The 20,032-nt window shown below is 38.4% G+C and overlaps 1 protein-coding gene across 1 annotated transcript in view; it reads left to right on the forward strand.

Moving 5' to 3' along the window:
* Window positions 1-680: 680 nt before the first annotated feature.
* Window positions 681-20,032, forward strand: part of scn1ba (sodium channel, voltage-gated, type I, beta a) — a 32,621-nt gene continuing 13,269 nt past the window's right edge. The window contains exons 1-2 of the mRNA XM_060900499.1: window positions 681-2,014; window positions 2,164-2,218. Of these exons, the coding sequence (XP_060756482.1) occupies window positions 2,164-2,218 (55 nt within the window). The 5' untranslated portion in view covers window positions 681-2,014. The remainder of the gene's footprint in view (window positions 2,015-2,163; window positions 2,219-20,032) is intronic.

A 20,032-nucleotide genomic window follows, 5' to 3' on the forward strand; every position in this document is an offset into this window, starting at 1 on the left:
ACAGACTAAACACTCACACACACACACACACACACACATATATATATATATATATATATATATATATATATATATATATATATATATTAGAGCAAAGGACTTGCACTTTATTGTGTTACCCAATTATTATTATTATTATTATTATTATTATTATTATATCGTTTTTATACAATGTCATTTTAATAATGAATAAATCAAATCAGATCAAAAAGAGTGAAGCTTGGAATTGTAATGCGCATGCGTAAAACAGACTCGTTGTGATGGGGGAAAAAACCCCGTGAGACTGTCTCCCCCTGCTGGTCAAACCTGTATTACATTATAATGAGGGTTTTGTTATTTAAAGCAGTCCTGCTCTTTATTATTATTATTATTATTATTATTATTATTATTATTATTATTATTATACTACACCATTCATTCTTAGTGATTTAGAGATTATGTGTTTACCCTTTTTAGGTACAGTGTTTGTTTTTTTTTTTTAAATACAATCGATGCCGGATTTCTGGTTTGTTGTGGTGATGTTTGTCAGATATCAGTGTTAAAGTATGGACTGTGTAACAGACGGACCTATTGCAGGTTTTTTCACATCTGCTCATGTTTTCCAGCCCACTGCTGCAATGCATCACTCCTCCCCCACTCTCTCTCTCTCTCTCTCTCTCTCTCTCAGTCCTGTATCCCTCCTTCCCCTCGCATCATGCCATCCCTCCTCCGTCCGGATCTTTGGAAATGCGCACACTGGCCTCATTCAAGGAAGAATTAAGCGATTTAGAAAGAAAATAATATTAAGAAGAAGAATAAGAAGAATCAGTACTCCTGCATTAATAAAGCAGCGGGTTCTGCAGGAGGATAAAGAGGAGCCCGGATCCGAATCCGCACATGTTCAGGTGAAGGTAGGCAGCAGCATGAAGCTCTGAGGAACTGAAGAACACACTGCATTTTATTTTTGTAACACATGCTATTTTGAGTCAGTGATTGAGATGATGATGGAATGAAGCCTCCACTGAACTGAATGCATCATTCATTTGTGCTGTATCATTTTTTTCTTTCGACTTAATGAATGCTTTCATTTCTGATTGAAAGAGGAGCAGATTGTTTTGTGAATCATCTCCGGTTGCACCATATGACCATCTGGCATGAAGGATAACTGAAGCTGTGGAGGTGGACCACTGAAGAAGAAGAAGAAGAAGAAGAGTGACTGGATGTAATCTGTGTGACCTGAACACACTACCTTTACTCATTAAAAAAAGATAAGAACGGTCTTTATTATTAAATATTTATATCTGCACACGTCCATGCAAATTTCCATGAGGTCTTCGTTCTCTGGATGTTTCTCTAAGAATCTGCTTTAAAATTGAACAATCCTCACACGTCCAGGTCTTCATGTAGGTCTCATCCACTCATCGACCATTTTCAAAGAGCAATAATAATCATAACAATAACAGTAAGTACTTCACTGGAACGTATCAGCGACGTGAAACCAAAGACACGTAAAAAAAAAAAAAAGAAGTTGTGCAATCCACACTTCCAATCTTCCATTGTCAATCAGTCACTGTGCAACATCTTCATCTCAACGTCATCTTCTTCTCCTTCTCAGGTCACTTGGATTTTCCTTTCTCACGCGTCGTCGTTCCCGATCGCTCGCTCGTCTTCCACGCTATGCACTCATCACAGACTTTCTCTTTCTCTTAAACATCACAAACCTCAGAACGTTCCAGTCTTCCATTACAAACAAGGAAAGCTCTAAAGTGTAAAGACAGATTTTTATCGATATCAGAGAATCTTTCTTTAGAAGAATACAGCTATGTTATAGATAGGCTAGCAACACAACGCTAACAAAAGAAGACTCGCATCATCGTAAAAAAACCCAACAACAAACGAAGACATTCTGGATTCACGTGCAGACTGAAGAGCTTCACTGAAGTGAACACTTCATCACTAAAGTGCGGTGGAACGTGAAGGTGGCGTCGCTGACAGAAGTGAAAGAGAGGAACGTGAACAGGAGCACGTGGAGAAGGTGAACGCTTCATTACTAAACACACTGACGTGACTTCCTCTGTGGGGGATTCGACTCCTGCGTTGTGGGACGAACACGGAGTCCCTCTGATCTACAGCAGCGTGTGTGTGTGTGTGTGTGTGTGTGTGTCCCTCTCCTGGGTGGTGAAGATGACTGCAGTCCAGGTGATGTGGCTCCCACTGCTGCTGCTGTGTCTCCTCCAGGGTGAGTGACTGTACGCTGGAAAAACTGCGTCATTCATCAGTGTCTATGCAGGACAAAGTGAGACAAAGTTCATACACAGATCTTCTCATTATATATTGGCACCTTAATTCACTGTAGTTCAGTGGCATGGAAACAAGTTCTCTCTACTGTGTATTTGGGCTCTCAGGAGGCGTGACACTAAAAGGCCACGCCCATCACTATTTCCAAGAAACATCAAAGTAAATTCTGGGTGCGGTCGTAAGAAAATAATCAACAACCTGACTCACAATAACAAGTACATGAATGTTAAAAGGTTCCTTTTTTCACCACTTCACCCTTTTCCTTCCTGTTCCTCGTGAAATACTTTTACTTGTATACTCTGGAACATGTTAGAACCACTCAGGGGTTGTTCCTCCAGCAGAACATCGTAAAAGTGTTTTCTTGTCAGAATGCGTTTCAATCAGAACTATTTTTGTGAGAAACTAAGTATCTTTAATTGTCTGATGAGCTCCGACTTGATGAACTTAAAGAAACCATGAAGAACACTTTATTTCCCGAAGTGTGTGTGTGTGTGTGTGTGTGTGTGTGTGTGTGTGTACGAAGTATAAAGTGAGTAAGTGTGCACTACAGTCTCCAAATTATTGCTTTTTATAATAATCTTCTGAATATCCAGAATGTGTCAGGAGTTTATAATTTAGCATTAGGTCTCAGTATTTGGTGCACATTTAGAAAAGAGGGCTGGTGATGAGTCCATGAAAGTTTTTTAAAGGTTCTTATCTTCCTAAAAAGTTCTTCTTTGAATGCCTTTATGGTCATTGGACAGCTGTACAACGAAATTTCAGTGCAACTCCTCAAGTGGTACATCCAATATAAAAATAAGTCTAATATAAAATAAGTGTAATATAAAATATAAAAAATATATTTCTCATCTCATCTCATTATCTGTAGCCGCTTTATCCTGTTCTACAGGGTCGCAGGCGAGCTGGAGCCTATCCCAGCTGACTACGGGTGAAAGGCGGGGTTCACCCTGGACAAGTCGCCAGGTCATCACAGGGCTAAAATAAAAAATATAAAATAAAAAAAATATATATAAAATTTCTTGGACCCCATCTGCTTATTAAGTCTGATGTCAACAGCTGTTTCTGAGGCCAGACGCCTCTTCAGCGTTTCTGACGTCGAAACTCTGTTATAAGATTTAAGCAAAGTTTAGCCCCTTTAGTAACTTTAATTAAAAATAAAAGCCTAGTGACTTTTTCAGCACAGATTAGAGACGGTTTTGATACAGAAACACTCTGGTTCTACAGGAAAATCAACGATCCTTTCCATTTTCTAACTCTATGTTCACACTGGCAGAAAATAAATTGCTGTTGTTGCTTGTAGTCTCACGTGGCTGTGTATAGCAAACGCTATGGATGTCGCTGATGGGCGTGGCCTGTCCAGTTTATTTGTTTATTTTTTAGCTCTGATGAGTAGCTATCATAGCTGTGAAAGGAGAACTGAAGAAACATTGGACCGCACGTGTGACAGAACAGCTTCACGACTAATTTACACAAAAGTGAGAAAAATCTCAGTTTAAATTGTGGCTCTGTGTCGTGCATTTTGTGACTCGCTATAGTGAATGTAGAGTAATAGTGTACAGTTTACATCGTAAAGTATTATAATATGACAGGGTTTTTTTGTCAGGTTGCTGCTGCTACAGTAAGAACAGTGCACCTTATCGCTCACGCCTCACCTGAAACACACACACACACACACACACACACACACACACACACACACACACAGAAAATAAGTGAATGAATTATGAAAATAATTTTAAAAGCACCCATGTAGAGTATATACTGTATATTATTTATTAATAACAAAACCAAATATTCAGTGTGTTCCTGTCGATTCAGTATACACACAGTGTTATAAACACAATAACCCCGCGGTTGGCTCGTCTGTAATTCACACTGAAAATCATTGATCCTTACAAGGTGCCAATACATAATTACACACTTTGTATGATGTATTTCTCACTAAATAACCTTCACCTGTCTGTCTGTCTGAATTTTCTCACTATAAATAAATGAGTGATTTAATAATTAATTAATTATTAATAACAGAGTTGAATCTGATCAGTCATTTGCTTTGACTTTTAAACTCTAAATCTCTGTTCTGACCTGTTTTTACTCTTCATGTACAGTTGTGTGTGTGTGTGTGTGTGTGTGTGTGTGTGTGTGTGTGTGTGTGTGTGTGTGTACAAACTTTGTTCTAGATTTCTATTTTATGACTCCTACATTCATTATAGAGTCAAAACATTATGAAAACATTTTAGAGTTCCAAACATTTCGGGTTTTGTCCAGCACAAAATTAAATGTTATAGAAAAAAATGTTTGTAATATATCTGAGCAGCATATTCCATAAGAGAGCACTTTTCAGATTAAAAAAGAAAACATAATGAAGGCTACTGGTGTAAAATTTTGGTGTAAAATGAAGAAGTGAGTGTGACCGTCAAAGTGTCCAGAAGAACTGTGGCTGGTTCTGTAAGATGCTCAGGAAAACCTACAGATCATTTCCACATAAAACTGCACTCACTGGACCAGAGACAGATATATATATATATACATATATTTTTTTAAAGTGAAGGGTCGTCTCACACCAAATACTGACTTTGTTTCATTGATTATGGCTCACTGATTACTGTTTATAGTATTTTTTTAATGGTGAAACATTTCATTTCATTATTTTAAGCCATTTTTGGTCGACAGCATTTCCCTACATGTTTCTCAGACTTTTGTACAATATGGGTGTATATACGGTAAAGTGCCACGCCCAGTGTGTTGTCCAGTAAACACCTGAATCAGCTGCTGCAGTTGTGTTCCAGAGAGAGAGAGAGAGAGATTCACTCTGTCCATCTTTAATCCCTCCATCATGTCCATTAGCATGAGAAAGCTGCAGGTCTCGTCCTGGCAAGCGATGAATGCCACATTGACGGAGTTTCCCGCTCAGCCAGATTTGCACAACAGTGTTATTGTTCTGCTTTACAGTAAGTGATAAAGAAGCTCTCTGTCACACTGAGGGTTTTTACTGCATCCTGGAGCACACACACTTCCCCTATGTGTGTGTTCAACATTGTGATACGGTATATTTATTAAGGCTTTATCGCTCCAGTAGCTCAGTGTCTCCATTCTTTCCTTGAAGAACTAAAAACCTTCATCTCCAAGATAAAACCTCGTTCATTCTCTTGTTTTACGGCGTTGTTCTGTCTGTAATTTGTATTATTCGGTTACAGTAAGATGGCTGGATCACTTACACACTGATAAAAAGGGCACTAAAGTGTACCTTTCTTTGTTGCTTTATATCTTTAGTACCTTTGTGTATCTTTTAGGTGGAAATGTGGATAAAGTGTACCTTGAAAAAAATAAAGAATTAAGATACGTAAACGGACCGTAATTAGGTTTTAGAGTAAAGTGCTAAAGGTTCATGACGTGTCCCGTTCTATGAAAAAGATACACAATAAAAATACAAAAGGTGTACACTACATGGTACCAGTGACACATTGACAAGGACTGGCATAGTTCCTGTACCCTTAGTACCCTTTCTGATTGCTAGTCTCTTTAGTTTTTTAGGTTATGAATTGTAAGTGCTTTGTTTCACTTTTTCACATTTTCTCTATTTGCTCTGGATGTAAATATTATCAGCACAGTTCCACACCTCACACACATTTACACTTTTTTTCTCACATTTCTGCCCATTGCCTCCCCCCCCCACCCACAGTTTGGTAATTTGCCACTTCCTGCCCACTAGCTCACTCTCCTGAGACTTATGAAGCTGTGAAGTGGATCTTTTCATACTTGCAGAAATTGCTGTCTACCCTCTTCTACATACACAAGCTCGCAGACTCCTGTGATTGGCTCGTTTTTCATTCATTCATTGATAGTATTGGATTCAAACTCATGATCTCCTGGTGATAGAGTGAATGGTCGAGTGTGAAGAGGCTTAACACGTTTTCGGAAACAGAAAATGGAGTGTTAGTTTGAATACAAAAGCACTCTGTTTAAAATGGAAAAAAAATAAATTATGAAATATTTATAATCTTATATAATACTCTTATTATATATTGTATGTGATATAATCTGATCCAAACATACACACCTGTGGGGAGAATGCTCTCAGAACAAAAAGACATTTTCTGGTAATAACAGCATCAGAGATATAAACTGCACATGAACATGTTCTGTAACTTTAGCATCTTTGTTGAAAGTCTGTAAAAATGGCAGTTTTTTTCCTGTTTAACGGATTTCCATATAGTTTGATTGGATACAAATTCCTACTGTGATTGAAGTTTTGATTTTTTTTTTAAATGCACTATTAGTCCATTAATAACAGAGAATTACTTACGTCCTGTACATCATACACACGTGTGTGGAGCAGCATTTAGAGAGTCTGCTTGTTGAAAATTAAAACAGGAAATGAAAACATGATCCATCACTAAAGCAGATCATTTCCTTTCCAAATGTTAGAAGCTTTAAAATCCAGTCTCTGGGAATAACTGCACAGGAACGTCTGATGTGACTGAGATTTTTCAGATTATTAGACCGCAGTTTATAAATAATTATGTAAATCAGGAGATGAACAGTTTTACTGCATGTCTGGAAATAAAAAAGGAAGAAAGATGGAATAAGAAAACGGTGCCTTAAAACTGAAAAACAGTGATATGATAATTTATTTATGTGGTGGTGGAAGTGAGGGAACAATTTTCCCTGCAGTTTGGGGATCAGACTGATCGTAAAACATTTTTAAAACTAAAAGAAGAAGAATGGTACTTTTGGTACTTTTCTCACACTAGTCTCTCTCTCCATCTCTCTCTCTTTCTTACTCAAGACTGTGTTCACTTTATACTCCAGTACTGCACAGACACTTTCACAGTTACTCTGAAGATTCAATTTATTACACAGTCGTGTAAAGATATGAAGTTCTTCAATATATTTTTTCAACACGAGAAGATGAACTTCATATCTTTGGTTCGCTGTGTAATGTTCTTTATGTTATATGGACACATCCACAAAAAAAAATGCACAAGTGAATCAAAATAATTTTAATTGTGAACCGGTTCACAATTTTGTCAACGCAGAAAAACACTGGGAGTGACGTCATCGGAGTGAAATATCAGGAGTTATTATACACACAGGACACTTTCTCCATGGAATAAAAATGTGTTCTATTCCCTTCTAGCGGGTTTCGTTCATTTGGTTTGATAGCATGCAATATTACTAGCATATCACTTATCCTATGTGTATTACATCACTCAACCCAATGGAGAATGAACGTTGAATATGGTTTACAATATTGCATGGTCAAGACAACATGATGCCACACGTCGGAGACGTAAAACTTCCACGCTAGCAAGCGACTGTGACAATTTGTAAACAAACATGGCCGCCAGGGGCTAGTGGTTAGCGCTGTGGTTAGCGCTGTCGCCTCACAGCAAGAAGGTCCTGGGTTCGAGCCCCGGGGCTGGCGAGGGCCTTTCTGTGCGGAGTTTGCATGTTCTCCCCATGTCCGCGTGGGTTTCCTCCGGGTGCTCCGGTTTCCCCCACAGTCCAAAGACATGCAGGTTAGATTAACTGGTGACTCTAAATTGAGCGTAGGTGTGAATGTGAGTGTGAATGGTTGTCTGTGTCTATGTGTCAGCCCTGTGATGACCTGGCGACTTGTCCAGGGTGAACCCCGCCTTTCACCCGTAGTCAGCTGGGATAGGATCCAGCTCGCCTGCGACCCTGTAGAACAGGATAAAGCGGCTAGAGATAATGAGATGAGACATGGCCGCCAGGTTTGCTTTGTTAAAAATTACGAAAGATTTTGAGAGAAGTTTGGAAGAGAAAGACGCGATAAACACCTGAAAGGAATGTATAATAATAATAATAATAATAATGGCTGGCTTTTTTTCATGATCTATCAGATATATTCCATTCAGCTCCTCGTCTTCGACTCGTTCAGTATCATGCTCGCTGAATGGAATATATCTGATAGACCATGAAAAAAAGCCAGACAATATTATTTAAATATGTCACTCAGAGCCGTGATGTATTTCGTATGAAAAATGTGAGTTTTTCAAAACGAGAAGATAAACTTCATATTTTCAAGCCAATGTGTGATTTTCTTTTTATTATATCGACACATTCACAAACAAAAAGTCCGAAATTTATCAAAACAATTCATTGATTTCCTCACGAGGGACAGATAGAGATTTATGTCCCGGTTTTGGTTCTCCACGTCCCGGATGGAGCTCGGATGAAAAATACCGGTGGAGTATTTCCCACTAAAACACTCGTCTCTGTGTAATATATAAGTATATGATGCTATACTCATTTTATATTCAATATTAGATTTTATTATTTTGTACTGAATGTGTTTATTTTTATTATTCTGAATGCTTTTGCTTGCACACATGACCCTGTGTTAAAAGATACAGTGGGGCAAAAAAGTATTTAGTCAGCCACCAATTGTGCAAGTTCTCCCACTTAAAAGATGAGAGAGGCCTGTAATTTTCATCATAGGTACACTTCAACTATGAGAGACAGAATGGGGGGAAAGAATCCAGGAAATCACACTGTAGGATTTTTAATGAGTTAATTGGTAAATTCCTCGCTAAAATAAGTATTCGGTCACCTACAAACAAGCAAGATTTCTGGCTCTCACAGACCTGTAACAACTTCTTTAAGAGGCTCCTCTGTCCTCCACTCGTTACCTGTATTAATGGCACCTGTTTGAACTCGTTATCAGTATAAAAGACACCTGTCCACAACCTCAAACAGTCACACTCCAAACTCCACTATGGCCAAGACCAAAGAGCTGTCAAAGGACACCAGAAACAAAATTGTAGACCTGCACCAGGCTGGGAAGACTGAATCTGCAATAGGTAAGCAGCTTGGTGTGAAGAAATCAACTATGGGAGCAATTATTAGAAAATGGAAGACATATAAGACCACTGATAATCTCCCTCGATCTGGGGCTCCACGCAAGATCTCACCCCGTGGGGTCAAAATGATCACAAGAACGGTGAGCAAAAATCCCAGAACCACACGGGGGGACCTAGTGAATGACCTGCAGAGAGCTGGGACCAAAGTAACAAAGGCTACCATCAGTAACACACTACGCCGCCAGGGACTCAAATCCTGCAGTGCCAGACGTGTCCCCCTGCTTAAGCCAGTACATGTCCAGGCCCGTCTGAAGTTTGCTAGAGAGCATTTGGATGATCCAGAAGAGGATTGGGAGAATGTCATATGGTCAGATGAAACCAAAATAGAACTTTTTGGTTAAAACTCAACTTGTCGTGTTTGGAGGAGAAAGAATGCCGAGTTGCATCCAAAGAACACCATACCTACTGTGAAGCATGGGGGTGGAAACATCATGCTTTGGGGCTGTTTTTCTGCAAAGGGACCAGGACGACTGATCTGTGTAAAGGAAAGAATGAATGGGGCCATGTGTCGTGAGATTTTGAGTGAAAACCTCCTTCCATCAGCAAGGGCATTGAAGATGAAACATGGCTGGGTCTTTCAGCATGACAATGATCCCAAACACACCGCCCGGGCAATGAAGGAGTGGCTTCGTAAGAAGCATTTCAAGGTCCTGGAGTGGCCTAGCCAGTCTCCAGATCTCAACCCCATAGAAAATCTTTGGAGGGAGTTGAAAGTTCGTGTTGCCCAGCGACAGCCCCAAAACATCACTGCTCTAGAGGAGATCTGCATGGAGGAATGGGCCAAAATACCAGCAACAGTGTGTGAAAACCTTGTGAAGACTTACAGAAAACATTTGACCTCTGTCACTGCCAACAAAGGGTATATAACAAAGTATTGAGATGAACTTTTGTTATTGACCAAATACTTATTTTCCACCATAATTTGCAAATAAATTCTTTAAAAATCAGACAATGTGATTTTCTGGATTTTTTTTTTCATTTTGCTTCTCATAGTTGAAGTGTACCTATGATGAAAATTACAGGCCTCTCTCATCTTTTTAAGTGGGAGAACTTGCACAATTGGTGACTGACTAAATACTTTTTTGCCCCACTGTATCTTTTTAAATTCTTGCAAGAATCTGGATCATATCTGGAGATTTTTTATCAGTGCCATGATTGCAGAGAAGCCATGTGGATTTCATCATATATGGGTCATAGTTTGAAATTAAATATCTGAGCAAAACTATTTCCAGATTCGACGGTATTTTGTGCAGTGATACCTTTTGGACTGCCACTGTAATCAATCAATCAATCAATCAATCAATCAATCAATCAATCAATCTATCTATCTATCTATCTATCTATCTATCTATCTATCTATCTATCTATCTATCTATCTATCTATGTTATGAGTGAAAATGGAAATGATTAAACAGCACTGTTCTGCTTGGATGAAAATGATCCATGGTAAACATATAAGAGGAACAATAGAAACAGTGCTGAAGTGGATTTTTCCAACGTGGAGCTTTATGTGTCTCAGAGCGTTTTAGCTTCTCAAATGAACATCAATCATCCTTTTTATATATCATATTTACATTACGGTAATGTCACGGTCATTGACCTGATGAAATAAAAGAGTTTATAAAAAATGCCTGACATTAGTAGCATCCCATTCAATACTCCATCTCTTATTTACACACACACACACACACACACACACACACACACACACACACACACACACACACACACCTGCCATCAGGCATTTGTGTACCTGCTTCTGTAAGCGTTGTTCATGTCATTATTGTACTGAAGAGATTTTACACTAAACAGTTCGTCTGTTAAAGTGAAAGAGTCGACAGGAAACGGCCGATTGAATTGTCAGTGCTGTTTTGTGATCATGGTGTACATCCTGACAACGTTTCGTATTGTTTCACCTCTAATTAAAACTAACATGAAAAATGTAATATATTAAAAGTAATTAAAGCAATAAAATGCTCTTGAGGAAAGGAAAGAAGAAAATGAGCCACAGAGACTGAAAGAAGAGATACTTTATAGTACGGGGATTTTTGCTAGTTTGCAACTAACAACATGCTAGCTGCTACGACTGTCACGTTTTACATAAAAACATTACTAGCTTTTTTTAAATTAGTCGTGCTGAATTTGGTTATTAGTGTAATAACATCAGGAAAACCATGAAAGTGTGAGATAAAATTTGAGGCCCAATTAGAACAGGGTTTAGGTGTCAGATATTAGTCAAATATAAATCTTACAGCATCATCCATGCAATGTGCTCTATGGAGCAATAAATCCAAAACGGAGTATTTAGAGACTGCTAGAGATGAATTTAGCAAACGTGAGACACTGATTTCTGTAAATACACTGTATAACAGCCTGACTGGTGACAAGAGCGAGCTGTTAAATGCCAAACCTTGAGGAATTTTTTCTTCGTAGTTAGGAGTTCATAGCCTCACTGATATCTTGGTTGCAATGCTACTGCTTGACTTAGTAACTCATATAGTATGTAGCTTTATTAAATGAGAATCTCCTGCCAGCTTTTCACCGTGTCTTCTCTTTTCTTCACGGTTGGATGAAAAGTCTGACGACTCAAACCCCGCTGTTCGGATTAGAACTAGCTGGACGTTAACGTTTCAGACAGTACGCGCAATAAAAGCTTTTAAATCGTGACAACACAGAGGAGCTCAGGATTCCCCAGTCAGGTCCTGAATCTTCACACACATCTAAAAGCCGGACACACACACACACACACACACACACACACACACACACACACACACACACACACACACACAGCTCTATAATGACACTATTACAGGGAATAGAGATTTCTCAGAGTGAGACTCCATCATGTGTTTGATTTTTATCACATGCACTGGAAAGAAGTCTGTCAATTACTGACAAATCACTGCATCTCTGCACTTACTGGATAATTCTGTATTCAATTTATGAGTTGACGCTTCGAGAAAACGATAATGTAGAAAGAAAATACACAAATATATTGTCAGGCAACTAGAGTCAAAAATTAATTTTTAAATTACTTTTTTTACTGCATATGAACAACAGATATTCTTGATGATAGATGTAGAAAACTTTAATACAGTATGGATCATAGTGTATGGAAAATATCCACATTATTGTTCATTAAATGAAAGAAATAATAAGAAATAAGAACAATAAGAAATGTTCCTGCTATCATTGGAAAATAACCAATAATCAATAGGGTGGTGTGATGAAGCTGAGTTACTGTCACCATTTCAAAGTTGATTATTTTTCTTACAACAGCATGTCCCATAGTTTTGTTCTTATTGCATTTTTTGTCCGTTTCTAGTTACTTTTAATGTTGTGAAACAAGTTACTTCCTGTTGTCACTTATGTTATAGCAGCTATAAACACTTGCTCCATCACCAGCGTCTTCTCTCTCTCTCTCATTTAAAGTTAATAAGATAAAAATCACAGTTTATCGTGTTGCCAAGAAACAATAAAGAAGCATAAACTCCTCTCTCCGGAAAACTTAAAGTTTCAAAGTGCTGAAACTGGAGACTCCTTCCAGAAATGATCATTAAGTGCATTTCTCCTTCCAGAAAACTTTACCAGATGAATGATTATACACGTTTTTAAAAAATCTGTTTATTGTGGCGCGTCCATTGTACACATCCCTGTGAATGAGCTGTGACCAAAAAAATGATGACGTATTAGATGATAATAATCCTGACCATCAGCTTTACAAAGTTACAAACATTATGTTCCTTTACTTGAGTGTGAAAGAAGTTCAAAGTATCTAAGTTCAGAAAAATGGTTCCTTCTGCGGAAATGGCTGCGTGGTCTTTATTTACAAAGCCGTGTGAAGACACCGCCATTATTTATCGACAGTAATACATGTTTCCTGAATTAGTGTATAAATATGGAACATCGTGTGTCATTCCAGATCTCAAAATAAACTAACAAGATCTAAGGAGACTAATTATAATGCGCAGGTGTGAATAAACGAGACCCAGTTAAAAAACAATGACGAGGGGGCGTGGTCAAAGCCGGGGCAGGTTTCCTAGAGAAAACAGTGTTAATGTCAGGAGGGGTTTAATTCATGAATGAATTAATGCATTAGGTTATATTATTTAATTGAATTCTGCAATTTTACAGTAATGATTAAATAAAAAAACCCACACAATAAACTGTAGTAAATATAAACAGTAAATAAACACATTCAGAACCCATGCTCTGCTGACTATGAAATTTACAGTTATGATGTTGCACTCTAAACAATTGTTAAAAAAGAGGAAAAAACAAGCTGCAGAGTCTGAAATACGAGAGAAGACAGATGGGCAGATAAAAGAAAACAGAAAAGAAGGAGAAAGAGAAGTCGTTGTGACCATGGCTGAGTTTCCATCACTGCTTTGTTTTCATCCTGCAGTGACGCAGGTTCATTCACACTGCTCCATGTGTGAAACGCCAGCGTGTGTGTGTGTGTGTGTGTGTGTGTTAAATCTGTCCAAGGGCAGACAAGGACAAATGAAAGCTCATTTTCTCTCACTGGTAAAATATTAAATACTCAGTGCTATTTTGGAGAACATGACCTCCCTCTTTATCTGTCTTTAACACACACACACACACACACACACACACACACACACACACACACACACTTTGCGTAGTTAATATATTTATCTTTTGTCTATGCAATACAGGCTCTGTCCTTTATTCTTTGCTGCTCCTTATTAGCATAACATCATTAAAAACATCTCAAATTCAAAAAGACACCGAATATTGTTTATGTTATCCGGAAGCCCTGTGGAGGAAATCCTGTCAGGTTAGCTCATGTTAACCAACCAGCTAACTTTAGCACTAAACATGATTTCAATCCTGTCAGAAATCCTGTCAGGTTAGCACAATTAACCAGCTGACTAGCATTAGCAATTAAAGAATTTAGTAAGCATTTACAAATATGACCTAAACATCCTGTTAGAAAATACTGTCAGGTTAAACATCTAGCTAGCATTAGCAGTGAATATTGTAAGTCATATTAATAATATGACAAAAAATATCCTGTCAGGTTAAATATCTAGTTCGCATTAACAATAAATATCGCAAACATTTATGAATATGACTTAAAATTCCTGTCAGAATCCTGTCAGGTTAGCTTCTGTTAGCTAACCATAGCATTGATTATGAGGAAAATCCTGTCAGAATTCCTGTCAGGTTAACTACCTCATTAGCATTAGCAATAAATATCACAAGTATTTATGAATAGCATTTAAAATTCCTGTTAGAACCCTGTCAGGTTAGCTTATGTTTGCTAGATCACCAATTATGATGAAGAGCTTGTCAGAAATCCTGTAAGGTTCATGTTACCTAGCTAGCTAAATTTAAGAGTAAAAATTATGAATATGAACATTCATGAGTTTTATTTTAAAAATCCTGACATGATAGCTTATTAGCTAATTAAAATTCTGTCACAAATCCAGTCAGGGGCGGCACGGTGGTGTAGTGGTTAGCGCTGTCGCCTCACAGCAAGAAGGTCCGGGTTCGAGCCCCGGGGCCGGCAAGGGCCTTTCTGTGTGGAGTTTGCATGTTCTCCCCGTGTCCGCGTGGGTTTCCTCCGGGTGCTCCGGTTTCCCCCACAGTCCAAAGACATGCAGGTTAGGTTAACTGGTGACTCTAAATTGAGCGTAGGTGTGAATGTGAGTGTGAATGGTTGTCTGTGTCTATGTGCAGCCCTGTGATGACCTGGCGACTTGTCCAGGGTGAACCCCGCCTTTCGCCCGTAGTCAGCTGGGATAGGCTCCAGCTTGCCTGCGACCCTGTAGAAGGATAAAGCGGCTACAGATAATGTGATGTGATGTGAAATCCAGTCAGTTTATCTTATATTATTTCAACCTTTGCAGTTAGAGTAATGAAGCAGTTCCTGTCAGAATCCTGTCACATTAGCTAAAGTTAACCAGCTAGCTAGCATTAGCAGATGATTGTAAACATTTTTGAATAAAACTAAAATATCCTCTCAGAAATCCTGTCAGCTGGATTCAGATTAGCAATCGAGCTGTCGTTAGTATTAAACATTATGAATATCAATATTTACAAGTATTACTTTAAAATAACTTCATCAGTGTAGATTATGAAGTGATAAACCCTGTGATGTAAGCTCATCTATGATGTAAGCTAGTATTAACAGTGAAGATTATGAATATTGAACATATTAGCAAAGAAACCCTACTAACTATTTGAAGAAACACAAATAGCCCCCGAAAGTCAGTCTGCAGTTGTTCTCTAATTGGCATGTTGGTGAAAAATCGCAGATGTTTGACATTTTACCCTGACCAGGGAACAGACGCTATTCTGATTGCTGAAATATTTTCCAAAGCAGATGGTGGCCATGAACAGACAACACTTGTTTTTGGTCAGTTCTAGGACATCGTGATGATGATAAACAGAATTGTGTGAGAACTTTGAGCCTTCAGAAGCAGAATCAGGTTTTTAGCTGTTCACAGTGAAAGACATTAAAGGAAGCAGCAATTCAGTAAACAGCTGGATGAATAGCTGAAGTGTTAGCGAACAGTGGCATTCTACAGGCTGTACGGAATGTACAGATCTTACAGGCTCAGCTCAGACAATTTGTTTTTTGTGGAAAGCATGTTTGAGGCTAAAGGCTGGGGGGAAAGGTCATGGATGTGTGTGTATGCATGTGTGTGTGCTATTTTTACCTACTTTTCTCAGCTATTTTCAGAAACTTTTTGCTTTACATGTTTGAAATACACTAAGATGCTAAGTGTTAACATAGACTAGCTAAGTGAATTAGCTAATGGTACAAAAAATTAATCAAAATATGTGCAATGTAACATTAGCTAGCATTAACTTAATGCTAGAGAGTTAGCTGAGCTATATACACTTGATTCATATTAACGTTCTAATCCAATGTAAACTGATTTGATGGAAATTCTGTCAAAGCCTTGTCTTTTTATTTTTCTATATTTTCGCTAATATTATAGAGTGATGCTGCTCACATTAGCTAACATTATTGTACATTTACTATCTTAGCATGTTAGTGTGATATATAGGCTAATGTAATGTTAACGTACCATGTAAAATTATGTTGAAGAAGCATATTCCTGAGCACCTCGTATTCCCACATGATTCCCTCAGTCACTACAAATAAAACCAGCAAATCTGCTTTCGGAAAATTTGTGTCATATTGATTTGGGTGTGAATTCAATCAACTTACATTTTCACTAAAATGTGTTTTCACTAGATGTCTTGCCATATGTTCAGCTTTGCATTGTTGTGTCTAGGTCAGATAATGTAATGAGTTTTGTAAATCCCAGTTGGACGGATATTTTAAGCCTTAAAAAGAGGACATGGTCTGGAAAAAGAGAACGTCTGGTCACCCTATAAAGGCCATTATTGAATTAACTTCATCAAGTGACATCATGCATTAAATCAATCATCATTCTTGCTCCTCGGTATTTCTGAAACAAGCCAAAATAAATAGCCCAATCTCTGCTCATGGCTGCTACAGAACAGTGGAGATCACTGCAGCAGGAATGCTGGAATGTAGCTGCTAAACCTGTGAACATCTAAAGGCTGGAAGACACATCATGCTTGAGCAGTTAAAGAGGCCACGCCTCCTTCACTGAGACTGACATAAATAGAGGAAGTTCCTCCTTCACTGAGACTGACAGACACAGAGGCCACGCCTCCTTCACTGAGACTGACATAAATAGAGGAAGTTCCTCCTTCACTGAGACTGACAGACACAGAGGCCACGCCTCCTTCACTGAGACTGACATAAATAGAGGAAGTTCTTCCTTCACTGGGACTGACAGACACAGAGGCCACGCCTCCTTCACTGAGACTGACATAAATAGAGGAGGTTCCTCTTTCACTGGGACTGACAGACACAGAGGCCACGCCTCCTTCATTGAAACAGACAGATATAGCAGCCACTCCTTCCCCAGGATTGACAGATGTAGAGGCCACGCCTCCTTCACTGACACCTGTCTGTCTTTCTTTCTCATCATTTTTCTTTTCAAGTTATCTTTCCATTTTGAACCATCTCTGGTAGAACGTTTCAAGGACTTCTGGATCTTTCCTTACAGATCGACCAGCTGCAGCCATTGTGTGTGTGTGTACATATTTGCCGTTCACATTTTGCCTCTTTAGCTTTGTAAACGTATCTAACAGTCATTTTATTCATATGGAGTTTTTTCAGGAATCTAACAGTGTGTGGTAAATGTTGACGTTCTTGACAGTTCCTGTGTGTTCCCATTATCATTGTGTCTTTACACTGCCTGTGTAAAAGTCTACATGTTCGCTAAACCAGTATTACTCAAGCAAAGTATTTTTGTAGTAATATTCCAACACATCTGAGGTAAATGTTGATGAACTCTACTGAACAGCTAAGTGCTACATAACAAGCTCCAGTCATTAGCAAGCCCTCTCAGTTCTCTCAGTTCACCTCCACATGTCTGAATCACAAACCCACGAGGTCATTTTGGGCTTCTGGATGTAAAAAAAACCTGACATTGTTTTCATTTGGCTATTTGTCCATTTTATGAGAAAACAGATATAACAGTCTGTTTAATGAGAAACAGTTTCAGAAGTTAATTGCTAAATTAAAGCTAATTACTAGCTATGAGTGTCCATTGTTTGCTACATCTGTCTAATTATTCAGAATTTGTATGCAAGGTGTGGTTATGGAAATGTAAATATATAGATGGGTCTGTCTCAGAAACTGGGCAATGTGGGGGAACCCCACTAAATATACTCACAGTCAATAAACTATACGGTTTTGAATGGTGATGTTGGTTTTAATTTGAAATAAAATGATGAAAGAAATAAGACAGATAAAACTAAATCTTTGATGTGAATACTCTATTCAGAATTTGGCAAAAAATTCTGCAAATTTGTGGAAAAATGGCGGCTTGATCTGGGACATGATAAATGGTTGACCACATCGCATTCCCTTAAAAAGGTTGTAGTCCACTGAAAAGTCTACAGTTATCACTGATTGTAATTTAAGTTGTAACTTTATACACCTAAGGATTGGTGCGCTCACAGAATAATCATAACCGTAATAAAACATCATGCAAAATATTTGATCACCGTTGTAACTCCATTTTCCGCAAACCCAAAACCAATACGATCGTGTGTTTTGATCTAAATGGAAAGCCTCAGGGTCGAGGTCACTACCTCACCAAAAGTAGTAACTTAAAATCACTACACCATATAAACATTTAGTTATAAATCTGCGATTTTGTTTTTTAAAATGAAAGCTGAAAGTTAGGTATAGATAATGTTCTTACAGAATATGTTACAATGGTAGCTGGTCTTGTATGAATTTCTGAGCTATAAAATGAGTTGTGGTCTATTTTTTACCGTAGCGTGTTATTTGTGTGCGGGGAAGGACACACATTAACAATTTGCATGTGTAGAATGGAATTTTCCACTCCAACAGTTAGAAGTTGATCGTGCTTCCATTTGCGGTCTCTGTTACGCGGGTGATCTGTTCGGACGTTATCACTGAAAAGGTGAGTTTTGACAGTTTTATTTTGTTTTAGTCTTGCAGTATAAGGCAATAGAATGTTTCTTTTTCATCTTACTTTCATATTTCGTAGTGTTTGCGTATTTTGGGTCAATATTTTGCAACCATGGTCAATTTAGATCAAACTTTTGATAGACTCTACGGCCAGTCATTTTGCCCCACCTCACGCTCTGTCCGGTGCGGTAGTGATGTCCCGTTGCTCGCGCGCCGCAGCAGAGACCCGCGCGACGTTCAGCCGGTACAGTCGCTGTTCTTTTACCACCGCCGTTATTCTCATCTTTCCGGTGTGTTCTTGATTTTTCCATTGTGTCCTATTTCGCCATATCAAATACCCAAACTGGTATCATATTATTTATATTTAAGTGAATAATCAATTCAGTCATCATAACTTGCCATTTTTAATCCAATCAATCAAAAAGAGGAAATTTATTCAATATTTTCACTCATCTGTGAAGGAGGGGCTTTAATTCTTCATGATGTAGTTTATTTTATATGTAAATCAATTTTACAAAAGCATTTGAATTGTAATAAAAAAAATTTCCACAGTGATAAAGCAAGATACTATATTTATTCTTATTAAACATGACAAAAGAAACATTGAGTGTTAGGTAAATGCAAAAAATTGTAAAATTTGAAAATGTATTTTTTGACCATAATATCCCAAATGAGAGACCAGTTTCTGAGACGGACCCATATATATAGAATAATGTTAAAGCACATTGATGTTCGTTTTTCCTCCACAGCTAGTTTAATAGCTGTACATTTGGTAAACTCTTTGCTAACTCACTCACTTTTCTCACATTTTTCCTTTTCTTCCTCTCATGCTTATCGTATTGATGTGGCTACCTGTGTCTGTGTTTCTGCTCTTGTTTCTTCCCTCTTCTTTCACCTCCTGCTCTCCGTCATCAAGGGCCTTTCCTCATAATGTCTACACACTTCACACACACTTAAGCTAGGTGAAAATCAGCGCTGATTGATCCACAGTGCTATAAGAGTGCAGCGCTAGTCACAAGTCACTGTTACAGCACTGATTGCGGTGATGCTGATGTTGTGTGCCATGTGTGATCTGTCCCTCAAAGAAAGAGCCAAACGCCCCTCCAGAGGTCAGAGGTTGAAGGTAGCACACTCGGAGATGCAGGTGTGTTCCTCCCGGCCCACGTATGCAACCTCCATCACATATATAGACACCTGCATCTATATATGACAGTAAATCTATAGCGTAGAGGAAGCGCTGCAGACTGATGTGCAATAGCATCGCTCATCGCTAACAATTTATTTCCCCTCAAAATCCCCCAGGGAGATTTAAGGAGTAGTTCGGAAAATCTTGCCGGGGACCAGA

Source organism: Neoarius graeffei, chromosome 19 (assembly GCF_027579695.1).
Source record: "Neoarius graeffei isolate fNeoGra1 chromosome 19, fNeoGra1.pri, whole genome shotgun sequence".
In the NCBI taxonomy this organism is placed as follows: domain Eukaryota; kingdom Metazoa; phylum Chordata; class Actinopteri; order Siluriformes; family Ariidae; genus Neoarius; species Neoarius graeffei.